This window comes from Stegodyphus dumicola, chromosome 9 (genome assembly GCF_044657685.1).
Source record: "Stegodyphus dumicola isolate Sdum_Otavi_A_Nest chromosome 9, ASM4465768v1".
In the NCBI taxonomy this organism is placed as follows: domain Eukaryota; kingdom Metazoa; phylum Arthropoda; class Arachnida; order Araneae; family Eresidae; genus Stegodyphus; species Stegodyphus dumicola.
Genome location: NC_140776.1, coordinates 147,581,335 through 147,603,711, shown reverse-complemented (window position 1 = coordinate 147,603,711; position 22,377 = coordinate 147,581,335). Strand labels below are relative to the sequence as shown.

General features: G+C 32.4%; 1 protein-coding gene across 1 annotated transcript in view; it reads right to left on the bottom strand.

Moving 5' to 3' along the window:
• Nucleotides 1–22,377, bottom strand: part of LOC118181030 (uncharacterized) — a 248,320-nt gene that overhangs the window by 51,958 nt on the left and 173,985 nt on the right. The window contains exon 3 of the mRNA XM_085824217.1: nt 4,231–4,315. Within this exon, the coding sequence (XP_085680343.1) occupies nt 4,231–4,315 (85 nt within the window). The remainder of the gene's footprint in view (nt 1–4,230; nt 4,316–22,377) is intronic.

Here is a 22,377-nt window from a genome sequence, read left to right as displayed (position 1 = left end):
ATGCCACTATTAGACGATGTTGTCAGAATGGGCGAACTATGTCCGAACATAGCATCACGAAGGAAGCCTCTTAGTAGGTGGCCTCAGGTCACGAAACACGGGTTCTTGGGTCGGAGCCCTATCCCAGACTAACAAGATATGTGATAAACGTAGCATGAAAACATAACGTATAAATAGCGTAATAATGTACAATAAACAGAGTAGTTCTTGTAGCAATTCCTCCAGGGTGAAAAAACGATGGCAAATTGTTCGTAATAAAGGCTACACGAAATGAAGCATGCCTGCCGATGTCGAAGCACCGATGGAGAAGTGGCGGCGATGAGATGGTATCACCAAGGAAGCGGTCGTCCAAAAGAGACGACAGAACGTGAGGGCCGATCAATCGTCCCAGCGGCACTCAGAGCCCCACGCTCAACATTATCATCGATCCAATGAAGTGGTGCTTCTGTGACCGCAAGGACCATTAATAGGCGGCTCAAAGAAAGGCGGCTGAGTTCACGGCGCCTTTTGCACCAACTACCATTGACAAGCCCGTTTGCAGTGGTGTCGTTCACATTCGATCCGGAATGTAGCTGAATGGAGTGACTTTTATTTCAGTGATGAGTATTATTTCAGTGATGAGTCCCGCTTCGAGCTGACCGCCAATGACCATAGCAAGATCCCCTTGGTTGTCATCCGCAGCACCCTTACAGCACAGGTGACGGAGGACGGGGACGCCTGGTGTTTAACATAGGTAAACAGGCGTGTGTCCCACGCCCTCCCCTATCTAGGAATAACAACTCCCTGGGGCCCCGTGAGGCTGCCTCGGGAGTTTATAATACAGATCTAAAGATCAATACATGGCCAAACAGGGACTGAGGATTATTGTTTGACAATGGTTGCGTGACAATAACTTTGTGGGTGTGCATGGCTGTTGGAATAACACAGATACATAAAAATATACAAAACAAATACAAGAATAGATACATATACAGGCAAAAACAAACAAATACTAACAGATACGAACATAAGGATGCATTGATATTAAGATAAATATGAAGAGAGACACATATGTAAGATACAAGAGTAAAAACAAGAGTAATAAATACTTATAGAGTCATATGTGTATTGCTGGTATCCTTGGGGTTGCAAATGTGCTGTGAGCACTTAAACACAGAGATGAAGCTATTAGTACCGGATGTCGAGTTATGGTGCCAGGAGTTAGTGTTAGAGTTCGCTGAAAGTACAGTCTGCACTATAGTTCAAATTTGCAAGAGTTCAGGTTACACTAAAGTTTAGTGTACTGTGGTACTAATAGCACTAAATTTGGAGTTTGGCACAGTCACTAAGTTTTAATGCAATTGCTATAGTCACTACAGCGCAGACACTATGTTAGGCACAGTAATTTCAGTACACAGTCACAATGGTTGCACAGTTACTATGACTGTGAACAAGTACGGTGTAGGTACTGATCTTCACTGATGTGTGCACTAGTGCTTAGGCATAGTCGCAGTTGGCGCATGATGTATACGTGCGGTGTACCACCCTTACAGCACAGCAGTACGTTGATAATATTCTAAGCCCGTTGTGTTGCCCTTTATATCTTGCTATCTGAGCTTACATTTCAGCAAGATAATGTCCGCCCCCACACGGCTATGGTTTCTACTGCTTGTCTTCGCGCTTGCCGAACACTATCTTGGCCAGCAAGAACGCCGGATCTCTCCGATGCCATTTGCATTCACAACGTCAATCATACACTTCGTAGTGTGAGATTAAAATGTTTAAGAAACTCGAGAGCTCTGCCGACAGTGAAATGTAAATCATCCAGTTCTTAATAGCAAGAAATATGAAAGTAGCGGATATTTATCGCTAGATATGTAAATTGCGCGATAACAATGCAATGTGTGACGATAAAGTGCAAAAATGGAGGCAGTTGTTCAAGGAAGATCAAGAAAAGTTCCAAAACGAATTACCTCGCTGTTTGAAGCTGGTTTGATGCAGACAGTTTGAGATCCGAACTCACCTAAACAAGTGATTTAAGCAACAAAACCACTGATGGTGAAATAAAAACGACGGCAATTATTATCGACAGCAGAATTCTATGACAGAGTATCCAAAACCTTGCTGTTCGTGACAGTAAATGTTTAAATCAACAACGAAACTACGCAAAGAAATAGAGAATTGTAGGTAAATTAGAAAAATTAATGACCTTTTTTTAGTCCAAAGGGATTTGAATCCCGAAGGACTTTTAGTTTCGTTTTGGCATTTTGCGTCGGACTCATAAATGTCGGTTCACTTTTCAAACTGTTGCCACAAAATGTTAGAGTCCTGCATTATATTTGAAGAAATTAAATAATGAAAAATCTGCATAAATGTATGTATATTTCTCGTATTGTGATAAAACAACGGTACATAGAGTCATCGAATTTTGAATAACGTAATCCTCCAACGAATATGAGCATGTGGAAGACCAAATTTGAAATTTGAAATTTGTTTTATGATCGATTTCCTATTTTTTAAAACTTTGACGAATTTTTGATTATCAAACTCAAGGATTCCAAAGCGAGCAATGGCAACGTTGTGCAGAAAAAACATTTTTATCTCCAGCGCGTGAGTCTCTGTATCGGAAATTCTAAAGATATGCTCGTTTTAAAACTATTTTGCGATATTGCTGTTGCACTGGATCTTATGGTTTAAGTGCGAGGAACATGATATTTAATAAAGAAAGGTAACACACAAAATGTTAAAAAACGCCCCTTTGGACTTAATTTAAAATCTGAAACATTTCAGATTTTTTTTTCTTATTTTATTTTATTTATTTATTTATTTATTTATTTAATATTTTGTTTCATTTTTACTGTAAAATGGGCCTTACTTAAAAATAATCCTCGCATTTTTTATTAGAAAGAGCGGGTACAATTATCCGACTTTGTTTACAAGAAAAATTTGCACATTACATACTTATATCAGAATTCCGACTAAAAAACAAATATTGCAGAGGTTATTGCAGCAATGCAATTGTATTATAATAAAATATTCAAAATCTTATGCTATAGTGAAGCTCATTTTACTGGTACTTCTTTTAATTATTTTACTCACAACATTTAATTTTACTTGGGAATGCAGGATATCAATATCCATAAAGCGTATAATAAGGCATTTAAAAGATTATCCCATTCAAATTGAAACATTAAAGTGAATTTCCTTAATATGTATATTACGCAATATATTACTTGAGCTCAGCGATGCCATTTGCAGCATGAACTTTGATGATGCTGAACTAAGTTTATCAATGCGGGAAATTCGGGGACTTTGCTCAGTTTTGACTAATATCAGACATCCCCATGAACATTACATAAATCCACAATTTAATTTTTTTGGCCCTATTATTTTCTAATCTTTATCATAATTATTTGATCACTTTTCATATTTAAGTAACGTCAATTCTACATTTGTTTCATTAGAACGTACACGAAAAAGTATTATAAAGTAATCTTAAACTAAAATCTAAACTTCAATTTTGAATTACCTTTTCCTGATTTCATGCCAGTTTCCAAGTCTAGCGAACTTCAGTGTCCGTAATCAGTGCCTTGCTAAACAACTCACTAATTAAAAAAAATCTTACCTTTTGTTTTGAGGAGGGGCTAATTTTGAGATATTATAAGCCTACAAACACTTCTTTAAAAAGGAAAATTTCTGTATATAAGGTATCAAAGAATAAAAACTTATACGGAAAACTTATCTTCATGTAATTGCATTTCTAATATTGCCAGAATTTGAATTACTTACGAACATATAAAACATATAAAATCCGATTTATACAAAAGTCTTTAGTATTCTGCATTAAAACTGCATCTTTAATAATGACTTTCTCTTCTTCTTCTTTAATGTCCAGACAGCCCAGGATGGGCCCTTGCCTTCCTCGGAATCGAGTTCCAAGCTCTTCTATCCCTGGCCATGGACATTCAATTGATTATTTTTAAAATTCTGAAGTCTGCTTCCAAACAGCCGAGCCACCTAAGTCTAGGTCTCCCTTTTTTTCGGGTGCCGAATGGTCTGGCCGAGAAGATCTTTTTAGTTACTCGATTTTCATCCATTCTGCACAGGTGTCCCGCCCATTTAACTCTGAATCCTTATATATTTTACTATATCTATTTCTTTAAAGGATTTATAGATTCTGCATTAAAACTGCATCTCTACTAATGATTTTATTATGACTTATTTGCTGAAATATGATGAAACTACACTTACCAATTTATTCATCTGGTCCCGAAGTATTTTTTCGACTAAGAAAACAGATTGTGGTAAAGGTTCTTGACAGTTTCCGAAAGTATACCTTTAAATAAAACAAAGAAACATTAAATACTTTATAAGAAGTAAATTAATGATATTGCAAATTTAAATAAGATTTAAACAGTGTTTAAAACACTTATTGTATGCTATTCGCTAAATAACGAAGGCGGGATCTTTTGGAAAAATATTCAAAACTCAAATAGGTGATTATTATTTTTCTTCTGAGCAAAAGTATAACAAAAATAAATTATCAAAGAATTGGAACACATTTTAGAAATGACATAAACAGAAATGCTAGAGGGCCGAAAAGAGGGAATATGAAGTGAAAAATCCAGGGGTTTGTATCCTTTATTACCGGATAATTTACGAGAAAACACTAAATGAGATTTACAATCCTTTTAACTGAAATATATATATATTGTTTCAAAAGAATAAATTGAATTTAAATACAAATTTAATTAATTCTTTGCGCCATTGCTGCAAGGAATGAAATTTTGCTTTCTCCGTACATACATGATTGTTCAAATTTATATATATATATATATAAATTTAAGTTTGTAACAGAAATCTGTGAAATAATTTTCACGAAACATCAGGACTATTCAAATTATTCACCTATTCAAATTATATATATATATATATATATATATATATAGCGGACATGAACTTCGAGGAACCTAGTGAACTGTCTAGCGACTTATCGCTGAGTTCCAATAACTAAAGCTGTAAACTCAAGAAGGGTTCAACTACCCTTTATTTCACTCAAATAAGAATAACAGTCGGCCCCTTTCTCGGGCTTACAACAAAGCCTCCACTCGGGCTTTAACTCAGAATAAGAAATAAGAAACTAAACTATAACTAACTAAAGGAGACTTAGCCGAAGCTAAACACAAGTATCTAACGTAGGCCAGTTAGTTAACTATAACTAACTGGCCTACGAATTTCAAAAGGCACTTAATAAACGGGCAAGCGTAACAGCTTCAAGAGAGACTTAGCGCGAAGGTAAACACACGCTACTAAGGTTTCCTAGCTCTCTCTGCTAAAGTTAGTTGAACCTTCCTTAAATACTTCTTCTAACTAATTTGCATTCAACGCGATTCTAAAAACTCATTCCGGTAAGGAGTTGTAAGTGGAAACAAGAATTGAGAGGAGAGGTTTTTCAAATTAAAATAACTGTATAGAGATATTAGGTATTTCTTTGCAAGCAGGGGTCATGAAGAATGAGCAACGCCTTCGCCGGGAATCGAACCCCGGACCTCTGGAATACGTGCCCAGCATGCAGACTACTACACCACGAAGGCAAGCTAGGAAGGCGAGGGAAATACCTTATATACTCCCCCTTTTAAAGGGCGACTGGGGTTTTTAGGGGACCCGATCGCCAAATCCTGGGTGTGGAGAACCATCATCCACTACCCTTTTAGTTCGGACGCCACAGTACAAACATTAGGTATTTTGGAAGCAAAAGAGATGAAAAATGAGCATCGCCTTGGCCGGGAATCGAACCAAGGACCTCTTTAATACGCTCCCAGCATGCAGACTACTACACCACGAAGGCGGGAGAAATACCTTATAACTGTTATGAAATTCAAATATACCTTACAACTTTATTAGAAAATATTAACAACGAAATTATTTTTTTATTTCCTGAACAGTAACCAATTTATACTTCTACTAATGGAAATCAATAAAATTATTTTTTAACTTACAAATGAAGAATAAATAGGTAAAATTTTTTATTGCACTATATTTGCGCATTTATTTTTTACAAAATGAAAAATTTTATTAACAAGGAAAAAAATTCAAAATAAATTAAAAATTTGATTACTAAATATGTATCATAATATACATAAATGTTACCAATAATAACAGTCGAATCGAAAGAAAAAATTCATATTTTTATTTATTTTCTATCTGAAATCTAAAGTTTGGTAATGGTATTTTTGCTGATAATTCTTTGTAACTCAAAGATACTGAAAGCTACGTATTAAAATCTCAGACTGACCTTTTTTTCAAGTAACTCTAACATATTTAATTAATAATTAAATAGCTCACTTAAACTAAAGTTAAACAAATTGTGAAGACTTACTAAGTTTTCAAAGTGGGACGAAACGTATAATAACAACATAGGCTGTATTTTTTATTGATTAACTTTTTCTTCAAAGCACATATAAAAACACATATATTTGTATTTAAATAATTATAAACTTCTTTATTTCTTACTACAGTTTGACACTTGATCGCGTTTTGATTCCGATAAAGTTGGAGAGAAATTACTAGAAATTATCATTATCACATTTCTCACAGATCAATCTGGTTTTTCCTTATTAATTCTCAGCTGCGAAAAAAAAAGCTGTTCACATATATATGTATTCCCAAACAAAGTGAATATTCTTAGAGAAAAAATTCTTGACTGAGCTTATTTACTTTTTGACACGTACGAATGAAAGTTAATAAAATCGGTATCTTCAAATCTTTGAATAATATTTATATCAAATTGTAAATTAATTAGCTCCATTTGTAGATTTGCTGTCGCGTTACTCATGTTCGTTTACAATGGAAACGAAAATAATGTAAACTCGGACTTCAATTAACTAAAATCTTCGCAAAACCATAATTGAACTGTTTTCGCAGGCCGCTAGTCCAAGACCGCTGATTGGGAATTACTGCGCTATATTGTTTATTTAAATATTAATAATGTCTTTATAGTGCATAGTTTAACATTTGAATTTCACTGTGTATATTGAGGATGGTGTTATATATGTACTACTCGGCATTATCCCTTTGTTTAAACTCTGGAATGCATTTGATGCAGATAAAGGAGGCACAACTGTTTTTTACCGTTTTTCTGCGGGATTTATAGACAGTTTCGTATGGAATTCTAAGAAATAAAAATTCGTAACTTCTTAAGAAAACTAAGAACATGTATTCCTTATACTAATTTTAATAATGAAAACTCATATAGTATAATTTATACTGACATAGCGGAACCAGGTAAACATTGATCCAAATGTGAAATTTAAGATTTCTCAAGGTAATTTTTAATGCGTTTGTATGTCAACAGATGGCAGCAGTAACCTATTTCGACCTAAATTTCGCATACATTCCTGATTCCAGTTCGTAAAAGGGGCCCACCAGCGGCCGAGCGGTAAAGACGCTGAACACTGGTAGTTCGGTCCGAGGTTCGAATCCCGCGAACGGGCTGCTGCATGGGCGTTTTCGTGGTTTTCCCCATGTGTAACGTGTATACGAGCCAGTTTCCCTTAGAAAGTCCTCCACGAAAGGCATCCCTCCCCTTAGGCAGATAGCCCTAGTGTGCTTTGCCATAATTAAATACACCACACCACACCAGTTCGTAAAAAAGTTGAGAGAGCAATCAAGGGTTCAAGAAACTCGCAATTTCACATTTTACATATTGACACACGCAGAAAAAAAAATATTACATAGAGACATTTTAGGATTTATAAAAGCGCGGAAAAATAATATCTAGTATTATTTTATTACAGAATTACAGCAAACAGCAGATGTAAGAAACATAAAATAAAATAAAATCTGAAAAAATTCAGATTTATTCAAATTTCAGAGAAATTCAGAGACAAATTCGGATTTTTAACGATCGCTTAAATCGATATGCTAAGGTTTTTTACGCTCTCGCTGAGCTCGTAGTCTACCAGTCTGCTGTTGCATTCACTCCTGTTACATAATTTCTTTTTGTCTTTTCAGCTTTATTATTAAGTATCATTTTCTTCGCACTTACGCCATATACAGTTCAACAGCAGAATTACAAAAATTTTAAAAACAGCATAGCAGCATATTTTTAGAATTCCAGATGCAGTGTTAAGTGTCGGCATATATTTTTCTATTTTTTTTTTCAATCTTTTCTCAGTTCAACAAATGAATGTCCAGTTTTGATATTAACATGGCTTGCAATTCTTTTTTTCTTAGACATTTCATTATTAACGTTTTGTGCGTTAACTTTATTTATTAAGTATCATGTTAATTTCCCTTACGCAACATAAAATTCGATTCAAAAGCAAAATCACAAACATTTAAAAACAGCATATCTTTATAATTTCTGATAGACGGTCTCATGCGCTGTAGATAAAAAATGTCCTGCTCCACTGCTCGTTTTCAGATCGTTGAGTTTGTCATTCCAAAATTAATTAAAGTTTTTCCAATTTGAAGTATAAAATTTGATTACAAAACTCGGGCTTCCAGGTGCACATGCTCGGCTGCAAGACTATGTTATTCAGAATTTGACAGCTCTACCTAACGTCGTTTATTAACAGTGGGAGGAATATGCACGCAGATTCTTCATTTAATTTCTTTAAAAATAATACAGCGCGATAATATCTGGTAGCAACAACCTGAAAAGTGATGCAGTCGTTTATAGTGGACACAGCAAAATCCCACTTCGAGACTAACAGCCCATTCCGGCTAACGTTCTTTTGGGCTAAAAATGCAAATGATTTATTAGGATCCAAAGATTAATAAGATCCTTCTAGTGTACAAAATAAATTATTCAAATTCTTTTAAATGCTACAAAAATATAAAATTTAAAAAAAAAGCACAGTTTAATGGCCACATACAAATTAAAGTGCGACACTAAATCTAAGTATAAATGATGATTTGAAAGAAAACGCGAAATCTTGCATAATTTTTCAAGAAACTTTGAACAAAGATTGATATTCAGGTACAAAATAATCTTGCATAATCTTTCAAAAAACTTTGAACAAAGATTGATATTCAGGTACAAAATAATCTTGCATAATCTTTCAAGAAACTTTGAACAAAGATTGATATTCAGGTACAAAATAATCTTGCATAATCTTTCAAGAAACTTTGAACAAAGATTGATATTCAGGAACAAAATAATCTTGCATAATCTTTCAAGAAACTTTGAACAAATATTGATATTCAGGAACAAAATAATCTTGCATAATCTTTCAAGAAACTTTGAACAAAGATTGATATTCAGGTACAAAATAATCTTGCATAATCTTTCAAGAAACTTTGAACAAAGATTGATATTCAGGAACAAAATAATCTTGCATAATCTTTCAAGAAACTTTGAACAAAGATTGATATTCAGGTACAAAATAATCTTGCATAATCTTTCAAGAAACTCTGAACAAAGATTAATATTCAGGTACAAAATAATCTTGCATAATCTTTCAAGAAACTTTGAACAAAGATTGATATTCAGGTACAAAATAATCTTGCATAATCTTTCAAGAAACTTTGAACAAAGATTGATATTCAGGAACAAAATAATCTTGCATAATCTTTCAAGAAACTTTGAACAAAGATTGATATTCAGGTACAAAATAATCTTGCATAATCTTTCAAGAAACTTTGAACAAAGATTGATATTCAGGTACAAAATAATCTTGCATAATCTTTCAAGAAACTTTGAACAAAGATTGATATTCAGGAACAAAATAATCTTGCATAATCTTTCAAGAAACTTTGAACAAAGATTTATATTCAGGTACAAAATAAATGCCATTTACATATTTTTAAAAATTAGCGACTTAATTCAATCGAAGCCGGCGTTCGCATTTTTTAAGCCGGTGCAATTTCTGGAGGTTCTAAATTCAGCCGCTCGGTGTCTCCCTAATTTCTAAAAATTTTGCCGCCCTTAATTTCTGCTGCCCAGTGCCTTGGATAAATTCTAAAAATTTTTCATACCTTAAATTCTGCAGGGCCGGTGCACCAGCACCGGTTCTAGTCCCGGCTCTGAACTCAGTTTTCCTTACATTTAAAGCAAAATAGTTAATTTCCTTTTTCTCGAAATTAACATTTTAAAAATCAAACTTTTATAAACATTTTTTCCATCACAAAGAATCATCATTCTTCGTATTTGTTTTCTAGATAAGTAACAGAGGCACATGCACTCCTCTACGATTATTTATACAGTCATTAAGTACGCTAAAAATACTCGAATAATCTTTAACTTAATGTACTTTTATTTGCATTATTAAAATAAATCATACAATTAAAGATTTTTTTTTTAAGTAATCCCCCATAGCACAAAACATCCTCAGGATGTCCTATTTAAGTCGCAATATCCCGGGACATACTTAGGATGTCCTAAGGATGTTGATTCTCAGATGTCCTGAGGAGATCGTAATTTAACATCCTGAGGATGTCTTATTTAAGTCGCTATGTCCCGGGATATGACAGGATGTCCTGAGGAGTTCACCAATTTCACATCCTGAGGACATTCATTCTGCATTGTCCGGAGGACTTTCGTTGTCAAACATTTTGAGGATATTTGTTCTCAAATTTACCAGTTTTAATTTTTTGACATTGCACATCTGAAACTTGCACATTATTTTATTTCTCATATGTATTTTACTAAGTTGTTTCTAAATGCTGTACATTAAAAATATTGATATGATTGATGATTTATTCTTGTTATTTTGTTATTAATTTTAACTGCTATTTTTTCTGACGTTTTTAAAAATTTATTTAGTCATGGAAAAGATTTTTTTCAATGGATTAGCATTTTCTAGAATATTTGCAAAATTCTAAATAACATATATTTTTTTTATAAAAAATGTATAAATTACATGTATAATTACTTACAGATTACAAACCCTACTACAAATATAGGTAAAATTAGATATATATATATATTTAATTACGGAAACGAATTTTTTTTTAAAATTTGGATATAGAGACATTAGGTATTTTTTTGGAAGCAGGAAACATGAAAAATTAGCAACTGCCTTCGCCGGGAATCGAAGGACGGACCTCTGGAATACCGGCCCAGTGTGCAGAACAACTACACCACGAAGACACGCTAGGTGTGGTGGTGGTGTATTTAATTATGGCAAAGCACACTAGGGCTATCTGCCTAAGGGGAGGGATGTCTTCGTGGAGGACTTTCTAAGGGAAACTGGCTCGTATACACGTTACACGTGGGGAAAACCACGAAAACACCCATGCAGCCAGCCCGTTCGCGGGATTCGAACCTCGGATCGCACTACCAGGGTTCAGCGACTTTACCGCTCAGCCGCTGGTGGGCCGAAGACACGCTAGGAAAGCGGGAGAAATACCTTATATTACTTCTCTTTTTAAAGGCCGACTTTTTTTTTAAGGGGATCCAATCACTAAATCCTGAGTGTGGATATACCTCATCCAACACCTTTTTAATTCGGGCGCCACTGTAGAGACATTAGGATTTTTTTGGGAAGCCGTAGAGATGATAAATTAGCAACCGCCTTCGCCGTGAATCGAACCACGGACCTCTGAAATACCGGCCCAGCGTGCAGAACTATTACACCACGAAGGCACGCTAGGAAAGCGGGAGAAATACCTCATAAGGAAAATTTTTTTCCTCTAATTACAGGACAGAAAATGTTTTTCAATCGCGCGATCTGTTATTGATATTGAATTACAGTCGTGCGATAATTTCGCAGTAAAGATACATCTCTGATGACTATCCAAGATTCTAGAAACTTTGGTCTTATATAGAGATGGTCGTCTTATAGAAATAATGCTTAATATCAATATTTATTTATAATCTCAGAACTATTGGTCACTTTCAGGAGTGGACGTTTGAGAGGCGATATTCTATATATTTATTTACTGATACTCTCAGATTCCAAAATTTGTTTATATTCTCAGAAATATTGGACGGAAGGTGGTCGTCCCATACATGCAAAATTTTACATTTCATTAAAAATGAATTCGGCATTATTTAACTATTTCCTTATTAATTAATTAATTAGATAAAGAAAAAATTAGGAAATAGTACTGTTTATTACGGAATAATGTAGGAAGTTCTACAGAACTATATTCTTTCGCGTCATTGCACATTGTATCCGGGAAACTACTAGTTCCTCGTATTCTTCCGCAAATCCTTAAACATCTGTCTGATTTGAAACGAAATCCAAAATGGCTGCGCCATGAGGTTAACTTGTATGGATATTTTTTGTTGCATGAAAGGTAAGTTCAGTTGCAATACTTGTATGTTTACTTTTTTTGCTTTTCGAATTTATGTCATTTTGACAGTTAAATGTTTCACAGCTTTATGAATTGTTACCATTCTGTCGTGAATTACGTGTATTTCAATGGCTGGCTGTCTTTTCAAATATCTAATTTGCCCTGCTATCCAAATGTTTATGACTGAATTTTTTTTAGTCTAGTTTATGCATTCAGTTTCAAAATAATATGTGTGATCAGATTGCTTATTATTTTATTGCAGCAATAAATTTATGTTAAATAGTTTGAACAATTGTATAAAAATAAGAGTTTGCATTGTTTTGTCCAAAATATGTATGGTTGAAACATTATCTTAATTTAGTTTGTAATTCAAGTTTTTTTTTTGGGTACTGTTCTGTTATTGGGACCAGAATCGGAAATGTATGAACCTGTGTTCGTAAGTATGTGCATAGATGTGTATATGTAGACACACAAACATACAAATATACAAGCATACATAAATACAATTCTGAACCCGGTCCTGATAACAGAACAGTACCTTTTTTTAATCTATTTTGAATATTTTATAAAAGGATTAAGCATTTTTCAAACTGCATATCATTTTAAGATTCGACTTGCAGGAAGACAAAATATGGTCATTCAATCAAATGCTTATGATTGCTTTTAACATTTTCTCATAAATATTGTTTGCATTTTTATTGTATTTTAGATACTTTAGTTATGTAAAGTGAACATGAGAATATTAGGAAAGCTGAAGAATATGAATAGCTACCATAATACATGTAGTTTTTCATCGAGCCTATTGTTTTAGAAACCAATGCACCATTATTATATGCTGGCTTATTTTATAGTTATATGCAGTTTAATTTTATGTTCATGTTACTGTAGTATTGTCATTATAATAAAAGTATTGATAATTTTTGTTGAATCTTGCAAGTTGCCTAACATTCAGAATTATTACTACCGAATTTTACTGATAGGTTTTTTTGAGTTGACATAATCTGTCTGATAAATAAAATAAACTGGTGTTTAAATTATATGCATTTCTCTTAATGTTTCATTGAAAGTGAGATGGAAATATAAATGCTATCCAGAAAAGTGAATTCTTTTTGCCTGAAATCTTACTAAATGATTAATGTTTATATCATTTTAGAAATGTCAATATTAAAGTTTCTCCCCCTTCTCTTCTTTGATTTTGAAATAATTTATAATAAAATAATATATGCATAAGTGTAATTAATGTAAAGTGTCATTCAATAATATAATTTATTTTTACTGATGTTTTTATATTTCTTATCTGGGTTTTCTTTTGGTGTTAGAAGGAGGAAAAGACTGTAATGTTTTAATTAAGGAAATAATTACAACATTACAGTCTTTTAAATAACACAGTTGCAGTAATGTTTATTGAAGCAATCAGTACTGTGTGATTGCCAGTGATTGAATAATGTTAAAATGCATTGTTCATAAGGAAATTTGCTTATCTTTATGTTATAGATTTTATTTTGACACAAGCTGAAATTTGAATTATTGGAAGCACTTTGAAAACCCGAATTATTTCCTGAATCGTTAATCAGGCCAATATATAACATACAAATTTTCATACAAAATTATTTCTTTGAGCATATTATAAAGAGCTCATTTAATTTTATTATTTGTACAAATTTTAGACAAAAGTAGCATGTAACAGTTAAAGATTTATTGAAGCCTACTTGTTACTTGTAACAAAGAAGTGTGAAAGATATTGCCACATTAGCGAACATGACGATCATTGATGCTTAGTTTAGTAATTTAATAATATATTGAGAAATGCTGGGAACTTTCAGAAGTAGACATTTCGGAAATGATGGGCTTGATAAGAAATTTACATGGTTTTATTATCTTTAGTTAAGAATGGATTTTAGATGTTCATGTGAAAGAATTCTGTTTAATTATATGTGAAAGAATTGTTAAAGTTTGGCATTTAAAAAAATGAATTAATAATATGCAATTATATTTTTATTATACATATATTACTAGATATTTCTAATGCGCTATGTAAATGTCAGTGCTAAACAATTGAGATACTATTGTCAGGGCAATCTTTTCTTATACATGGGCATACCAGCGACCGAGCGGTAAAGTCGCTGAACACTGGTAGTTCGGTCCGAGGTTCGAATCCCGCGAACGGGCTGGCTGCATGGGCGTTTTCGTGGTTTTCCCCATGTGTAACGTGTATACGGGCCAGTTTCCCTTAGAAAGTCCTCCACGAAGGCATCCCTCATCTTAGGCAGATAGCCCTCGAGGCTTTGCTATAATCACACACACTTCTTATACATGAAAAATTCTGATACTTTCTTATCATCTGCCCTCACAGCTTCAACTTATGCTAAAACAGCAAGAGTATGCACACGATAATAGCAAACTATGAATATGCATACCACACACATGTATTTACATGCTTTATATTTAATCTTTATTTCTGAATAGTATTCCATTGGATGAAAAATATGTGAATATTGACCCAATGTATATATTTTTGTGTGTGTGCATCCTAAAATTTCTTGTTTCTTATAAAGTGCTTATTTGAATTACTACTTGTGAACAGAGCAGTAGATATGAACCATAAACTAACCATTTTGCCAATTTTCGCAGCTTTGCAGATAGTCAGAAAGCACCAAAATTTGTAATAATGTTAAGTTTAAATGATGTTCTATACTTTTGTGTTAATTTTTCTATTCTGTTAATTCTATTACTGTGTTATCAAACTTTCTGCAGGAATTTCAACTGGTTAAGATGTTATTACCATGTGGAGAAGAATTTGGTAGAAGGTCAGTCAAACTGGTTTTAGTTAATTATAATTTAATTTTGGGTGAAGAATTCTCAAATTTATTTATCATAAGTGTCTAAAGGTCTTCTAAATTAAATTCTGCTTGTTTCTGAAATTTTTCATGACATTCATTCTTTGATTATTATTATTATTTTTTTAATTTACTAACTTATATCCAGGCACATAATGTTGCATTTAATGCCATACCTTAAATATCGTAAAATGTTAAAATAATACATTTCACTTAAAAATGTGGTTGTGACAGTAAATTTTCTGTTACATTTAATCATATCTATAAACATTGGTATACATCATTTTTCAATAATCTGTATATTATTTTGTGCATTTCTTTTACATCCAAGATCTGGCATATGACTTGCTTTTCAAACTGATAACATGGTGTAATAATGTAATCTAATGGTTAAAGTTTACTATGGAACGGGCCAAATTTAATAAATTATTCTTTGATAGAAATTTATTCATGTGTTCAGTGTGTCTCTAAATTGCTAAAGTAAATTTTATGTACTTGCATTTAGGAATTTTTACTGTATCAGAGTAATTTTGTTTCAGTTATTATAACATGCAAGGGAAAAAATTCATTCATAGCTCCGTATTTAAAATTAGTTAATTAAAGTCCTTAATAAAGATAGACGTTTTGTTGTTTTTAATGTCGATAGAGTTTAATTCAAAAATATGCCACATTAAGGGTTACTTTTTAACCTAATTTAAAATTTTCATTACTTTAACATGTCCAATAATTGTTATTTTAACTCCGATATTGTAATAATATCAAAATTCCTTACTTTTTGATAGGTAATCCAAATGTAAAACAAGAAAAGAAAAAATTAAAATCTAGAAGTATATTTATTTCATACCTCTAACAAATAAAAACAACACAAGCTCTTTTTACTGTCTATCTGCATAGTGTGGCATGTCCCGTAAGACTGAGATTTGTATGGTCAAATCCATGTTTCAGTTAAAGGAAAATGCATGCACAGTCTTCTGATTTTCCCTTCGATTAAGGATTCTGTATATACTAGCATAAGAAATATATTAGTTAATGCAGTGTTATACATCAATATTTATAGACAATTATTGTGGCTATGTTTATTATAATTTTGTTCACTGTAATGTCTGGAGTGCCTAAACCATCATGCTGTGTACTCAAATCTTCATCTCTGCATACTGCTCCACTAGTGTTTAAACCACTGAAATTGTGATTATGGTAGAACATCTTTGGTAAAAATTTACTCTACTGTAACCCTTGGTGAATCGTTTCTTTTTTTTATATCAAGATCGTCACCTAAGAGGATCGGCACCAATTTCAAGGTGGCCACTACACAAAACCAAAATAAGAAGTCAAAGACATACACAAACTCTGTGTCCATGTACACATTGACCTATTAAAACAGAGAACTGCACAAACTGGGAATTGTGCACTGCCTTAACTTTGTCCATGTACACGTTGATCTATTTTCACTTTAAGAAAATCAGAAAGTTAAAAATATCATAGTTACCAGAAAAAATTCGCCACTGTCTTAACACACAGACAACCAAAAATACACAAACAGAGAGGAATAAGTTACCAAAAATACATATTTTCTAACATAAAAACATTAAACAACAAATCCTCTAACAAAAATTAACACACAGAGACAAAAAAATAAATGAAACGTCATTTTTTTAGCATACCTTTTTTTTCACATGCATATGTTTAGGCTTCCCACCACCATTCTCCAGGTAAGCAATTCAATTAAATTTTTCGTCTCTTAGTCACCTCAGACATACTCAAACGATGGTACCCACACCAAAATAACAAGTAGCATGTTCAAAATACAAGACCATACCACTTCCGTGCAACGAAACACAGCAATTGAAAAGAATGGTAAGAACCAAAAACCTGGGACCGTACAAAAGGTTTACTATTAAAAAAAGTAGCCCAAAACTAAATTTATCACAGCACGTTGGCAATATTTGCAGAAATAACTCCTTTTTATTGACAAAAAAAAAGTTTTTTTTTTTTTTTTTTTTTTTTTTTTTTTTTTTTCCCGAAGGCTACTTTTGCCAACATTATCAACATTAGGGTTACCGAAAAACTTATTTGACGCAATGGGCTTCCACATTTCACAAACAACCAATACCACTTTGCAATTTTTTTTCAGACAGAAACCAAGGTGTACCATACAGTAAAGATTAGCCAAATCTTCATTTACTACTGTTACAAGTACTTCTTTGGTAAATTTCTGCGGTTAAATTCAAAAGTTTAAAATTGCATTAACATGATCAGATTCAGAGTCATAGCTAGGGTTTTCAGCGCTCAGGGACAACTGAAGATTTCACGCCCCCTACTGCTTGCCAAGGATGGAAAACATTTAATTCTAAAATGTTCTAACATCAGTTTGGCGCCCCTTGGATTCTGCACCCCGGGACAGATGCCCCCCCTTGCCCCCCTCTAGCTATGCCCCTGATCAGATTTTATTTTCTGCACGTAGCTAACAATTACTTATGTGTTGTCAGATAAATGTTACCAGATGCAGTTAATTATTTTTTACTTGCCAATCTCATGAGACAAGTTTTCTTTGCTCCTGCAAGACTTTACTTTGTGTTGCAAAATAAATTCATTCTCACTCTTTTTGGACTTGCCTACACATTAAATTTAAAATAGTTTTATGAATAGGTAAGATGTGATTATCATAATTTTGTTTCTCTCTTTATCTTGGCAACTTTATATGTTGATTCAGTATCTAGGTTACCTACCAGTGGCTGATTGATAAAACTGCTCATATGTTCAGCTGGTGGTTTGAGTTTATTTTCTGACATAAAAAATTTTAAAAGGCATCCCCCATGTTTATTTTACTATAATCGAAAAATCAAATAATTGCTACTCTGTTTATAGGTACTAAATGTTAAAATATTTTAAATGCTTCCTTTAATTTGCATTCTAATAGTCATTTGTTTAAATTTAATTATGAATTATATTCACATATAGTAATTGTGAGTGTTTTTTTATTTTAGGTGCTGTGAAAGGCAATGACAGAGATCCAATTTATCAGGGGTTCTTATATACATAAGAATACATGGATATAAGATTGTTTTTCATGACTTCAAATAAAATGTGATAAATTGGATTAATAAAAACTATTTTGAATTTTGAAAAGTGTTTTTCCTCTGTTAATCATAATATAGTGCCATAAATTTCTGAATGTGTTTATTTTTCATCCAAATAAATTTGTCATATTAATAGATATTGCATAATTTAGCATTATTATAAATATTTATTATAGCAGATTTAGCTGAACTACTTTTTTAGTCTCTTTGCAGATGAAGTCACAAAGGTAAGTGGTTAGATATTTTTCTGTATTCCCCATTAAGTAATTTTATCTGGTAAATTACCATTACTTATATACTAAAGGTGAAAAAATAAGCTTTCCTTGAAGATACAAAAATTTGCAGATATTTCAAAAAATTGGTATACGTAAAAAAGTTCTTAAATTGCCACATATGCGAAACTGAAAATGTTATATATGAAATAGTTCAGAAATATAAATATTTTCACTATTTTTTAACTATAATTCACTGCATTTGTTATATATAATCACAGTTTAAGGTAGCAGTGCTTTTCTCACTGTGATTTCTCATGTATTTTGATTCATAAATCCACGTATTTTGATTTCTCTTTTGAGACCGAATAAAAAATGAACTAAACATTCTCGTTGACATTGAGAGTTGAATAAAAGCTCACCTCAAAATAAAATGAATTAATAAATTTACGGAAAATTTTACATTGCATATATTGAGCAGAAAGAGTAAACTGAATATACTTAATGGAATTAATAATTGATAGAGTTGATAGCAGAATAAAATGCCTTAATTGCATGGTAAACAGTAGATCTTTTGAAGTTTTTCTATGTTGCGTAAAATGCAGATTTAAATTTTTGATATTGATTGTCATATAAATGGCAATTACTGTTTTATTTTGCTCTGAAATGAATGGTTAGTAATAAAATTCTGGATGAGACAACCTTTAACATGCGCTAGAATTTACAAAGTTTAATTTGGTGCTGATTTCAACGGGTAAATTTCATTTTACTGACTTTCGCGTAAAATAATACCAATGAACCATTGCAAATTATTTTCACAACTTTTTTTTTTAATCTAAAAGGGCTATTAGTTTTGAAATGTGACTTCATATCGTCAGTCGTAAACTTGTTTCGCTTTTTATTCAAGTCTTGCCATTTGCAAAATTTAACATATTTACCTTTAAAATCTAATATATTATTGACTAACAAGCCAAGCTATTTAAAAGCATTACACACAGTTCTTAATGCTTTTTTTAATTTTTAATCTGATTGATTTAAAATGCATTTAATTCATGATATATCTAATTGAAAACATTTTAATATTTCTACATAATTACATGATATATTTCTTCATTTTTCAAATATATAGAAGATATATAACTTTCTGGTGTCAGCATCTTATAAAATGTTTTGCTATTTCCACTGCCCCATCTGTATTGATAATCTATGCATTCATAAACTTTTAGCCTCTTTGAGTGACTGCTAAAATCTGAGGCCTTTCAGATTTTTTTTTTTAATTGTGTGAGCAGAAAGATAGAATTTTAGAAGAGCTTCTTGAGTTACCTTTTGAATGATATAAAGAATTGTTAACATAATGTCAAATTTTTACAACTAAATATTAAATATATAAAAAAGCCTGCAGCATTCTCATTTTACGAAAACGTATTTATTTATTCTGAGGCTAGGAATTGATTTAGTTTTAAAAATACAATTTATTCCTTTTAACAATTTCCCAACAGTGTCATCAAAAACACTATAAATTCCTTACATGTTTTAAAGAAATATGATTCATTTATGTAAAGATTATTAAATGGGTAATTTTATAATTCAATTTTTAATACAAATTAACTGAAATTAGAAACTGATTTTGTAAAATAATTTAATTATGAATAATTCAATTTGGGGGCTATTGGATGTTTAAAAATGATCAAAAAAGATTTTTAATATCTTAAAAATAAAAGCAAAATTTTCAGTTTTAATACTTTGTATTAATAATTCATTTTAATTTCCTTGCTCAGTTTTAATATATTCACAAATTCAGATTTAAAAACAAAATAAGTTGTATAAATATTTTCAACATTTCTGATTTTTCCATAGTAACCATAAGAGAACGATTTGAGACTATCTGTGTAAAAAAAAGTAGGTTTTAGATCATCACACCTTCACATACTTTCACTGGAATTTTCCTCTGTATATATACTGGGATGTGACACTAAGCAGTTGAGAGTATGTATTTAAGAGGTTAAAGGGATATTGTAACTAGTGTTTCAAATCCTGATAACATCCCATACGCTGTCGGTGGGACGTAGATAGGATGTCCTAAGGATATACTGGGATGTGACATTAAGCGCTCAGGAGGATGAGTTTAGGAGGAAATTGGGATATTACGGGATGTCCTGAGGATGTAGTAAGTAGGACTTTAAATCCTAATAACATCCCATATGCTGTCGATGGGACATAGATAGGATGTTTTTAGGATATAATGGGATGTGCTTAGGAGGTTTGTGGGATGTCCTGAGGATGTAGTAAGTAGGAGTTCATATCCTAACAACATCCCGCACGCTGTCGATGGGACTTGGTTAGGATGTCCTGAGGATATCCCGGGATGTGACATTAAGCACTCGGGAGGAGGGACAACCAAACGAAAGAAAATTTTCAAAACCCAAATATATTTTCAGATTCCACATACGTTTACGAAAAAATCTCATTGATAAAGGGGGGTGGCGACTGAAAAAGGTTTAAGAAATCCTGGTCTAAACTATAACATGTTTAAACACTATCCAATATTAGCCTCAATAACAGGGATATATTTTGGATTATTTTTATAAAATATTAGGTACAATTGATTTCTTTTGAAATATTACTGAAAAATAAATTCTGGGCTGCAATAGGCACAAACGATTTGTTTCTCCATTTCGACACGCATTACTATTACTTAAGGTCATTATGCAGTTTAATATCAAATACACAAAAATTAAAATAAAAGGCCATTTAATATCATTACATTTGAGCAGTTAGTTTATAATGTATATCAGAAGGATTGCATACCATTACTTTTATGCATGTACGTTACTGTCAATTGGAAAACTCGGGCTTCCTACGATACAATAAATAAAAGCACCAAAATGCAAACACGAATGATTGCGTTTTAGTAGTTATTACCCTATGGATAAATTAATATTTGTGCTTCCACTCCTTTGGCTATTTATTTATTACTTCTTCTTTTTTTTCGCAGCAACCGGACATACAGCTCCGACACCCTCAATGTAATCTTTCATTTAGCAGAAAATACATTTGGCGTATGAGACGTCGAAACTAGAAATTGAAGTTTAGGAAAGGAGAGAGAAAGGGGAATCAATTTGGAGGCATAGACAAGGTTGGAAGGCGTAAACGAGAGGACATTAGGGGGACCAGCTGTCACCAGCCTCTGCGTCGTTAGGTCCCCCTGATGACAACTTCATACATCCACCAGCACAGAATCCCTCTTCATTTGAGCGCAACGATAAGAGCAGACACATTTGGCGACGGATAGCCCAAATTGTAGAATGCCAAACTTTCGTCAATGCAAAACATTTTAAACATTTCGCCAGAGAAGGAATGCTTATATTATGCACAGGTAAGTCGGAATTCCACATGAATCTGAACAGATCAAATACTCCAACAAGAACTTGATTTTAAAAGTTGGAGTAAAAATTTGTCACTTAGAACAGTTTTAATTCATGAACTTACAATTCAAAAAATTTAGTTAGAAGGAGGAAGGTCGAAAAATTTCAAGTTTAGTGAATTACAATCTTCTATGGTTTAAGGAAAACTTTTACATTTATATAAGTGGAGGAAATTTAAAAATAGTGTAATAAAATTACGCATACAGCTGAAAATATTTATTCTTTATTTACGGATATAAACTCATTATCCTGCAAGAAAAACATCAAGTACACTGCATTTATCTAAACGTAAATTGTACTAGAAAAGAGAGAAAAAAAATACATTTAAGGATTTGAAGATCTAGGAAATATTTGCCTCATGGTGGATGCTTCCGAAGTTTTATGGGTAGTAATTTCCCTTTCATTATCATTATTTTAATGGAAAAGCAGATGAGCTAGAGTTCAAACATTCACTGCGATTTCATTTAAGTTCACCAGCCTGAAATGACTTTATTTCAAAAAGTACTCTCAATAGCAACAAATCATGAGCTGGCTTTCACACAGTTTTCTTTCCATCAGATGGTAAGGACTTTGAAAACTTTTAGACGGTAACAAACTTGCTACT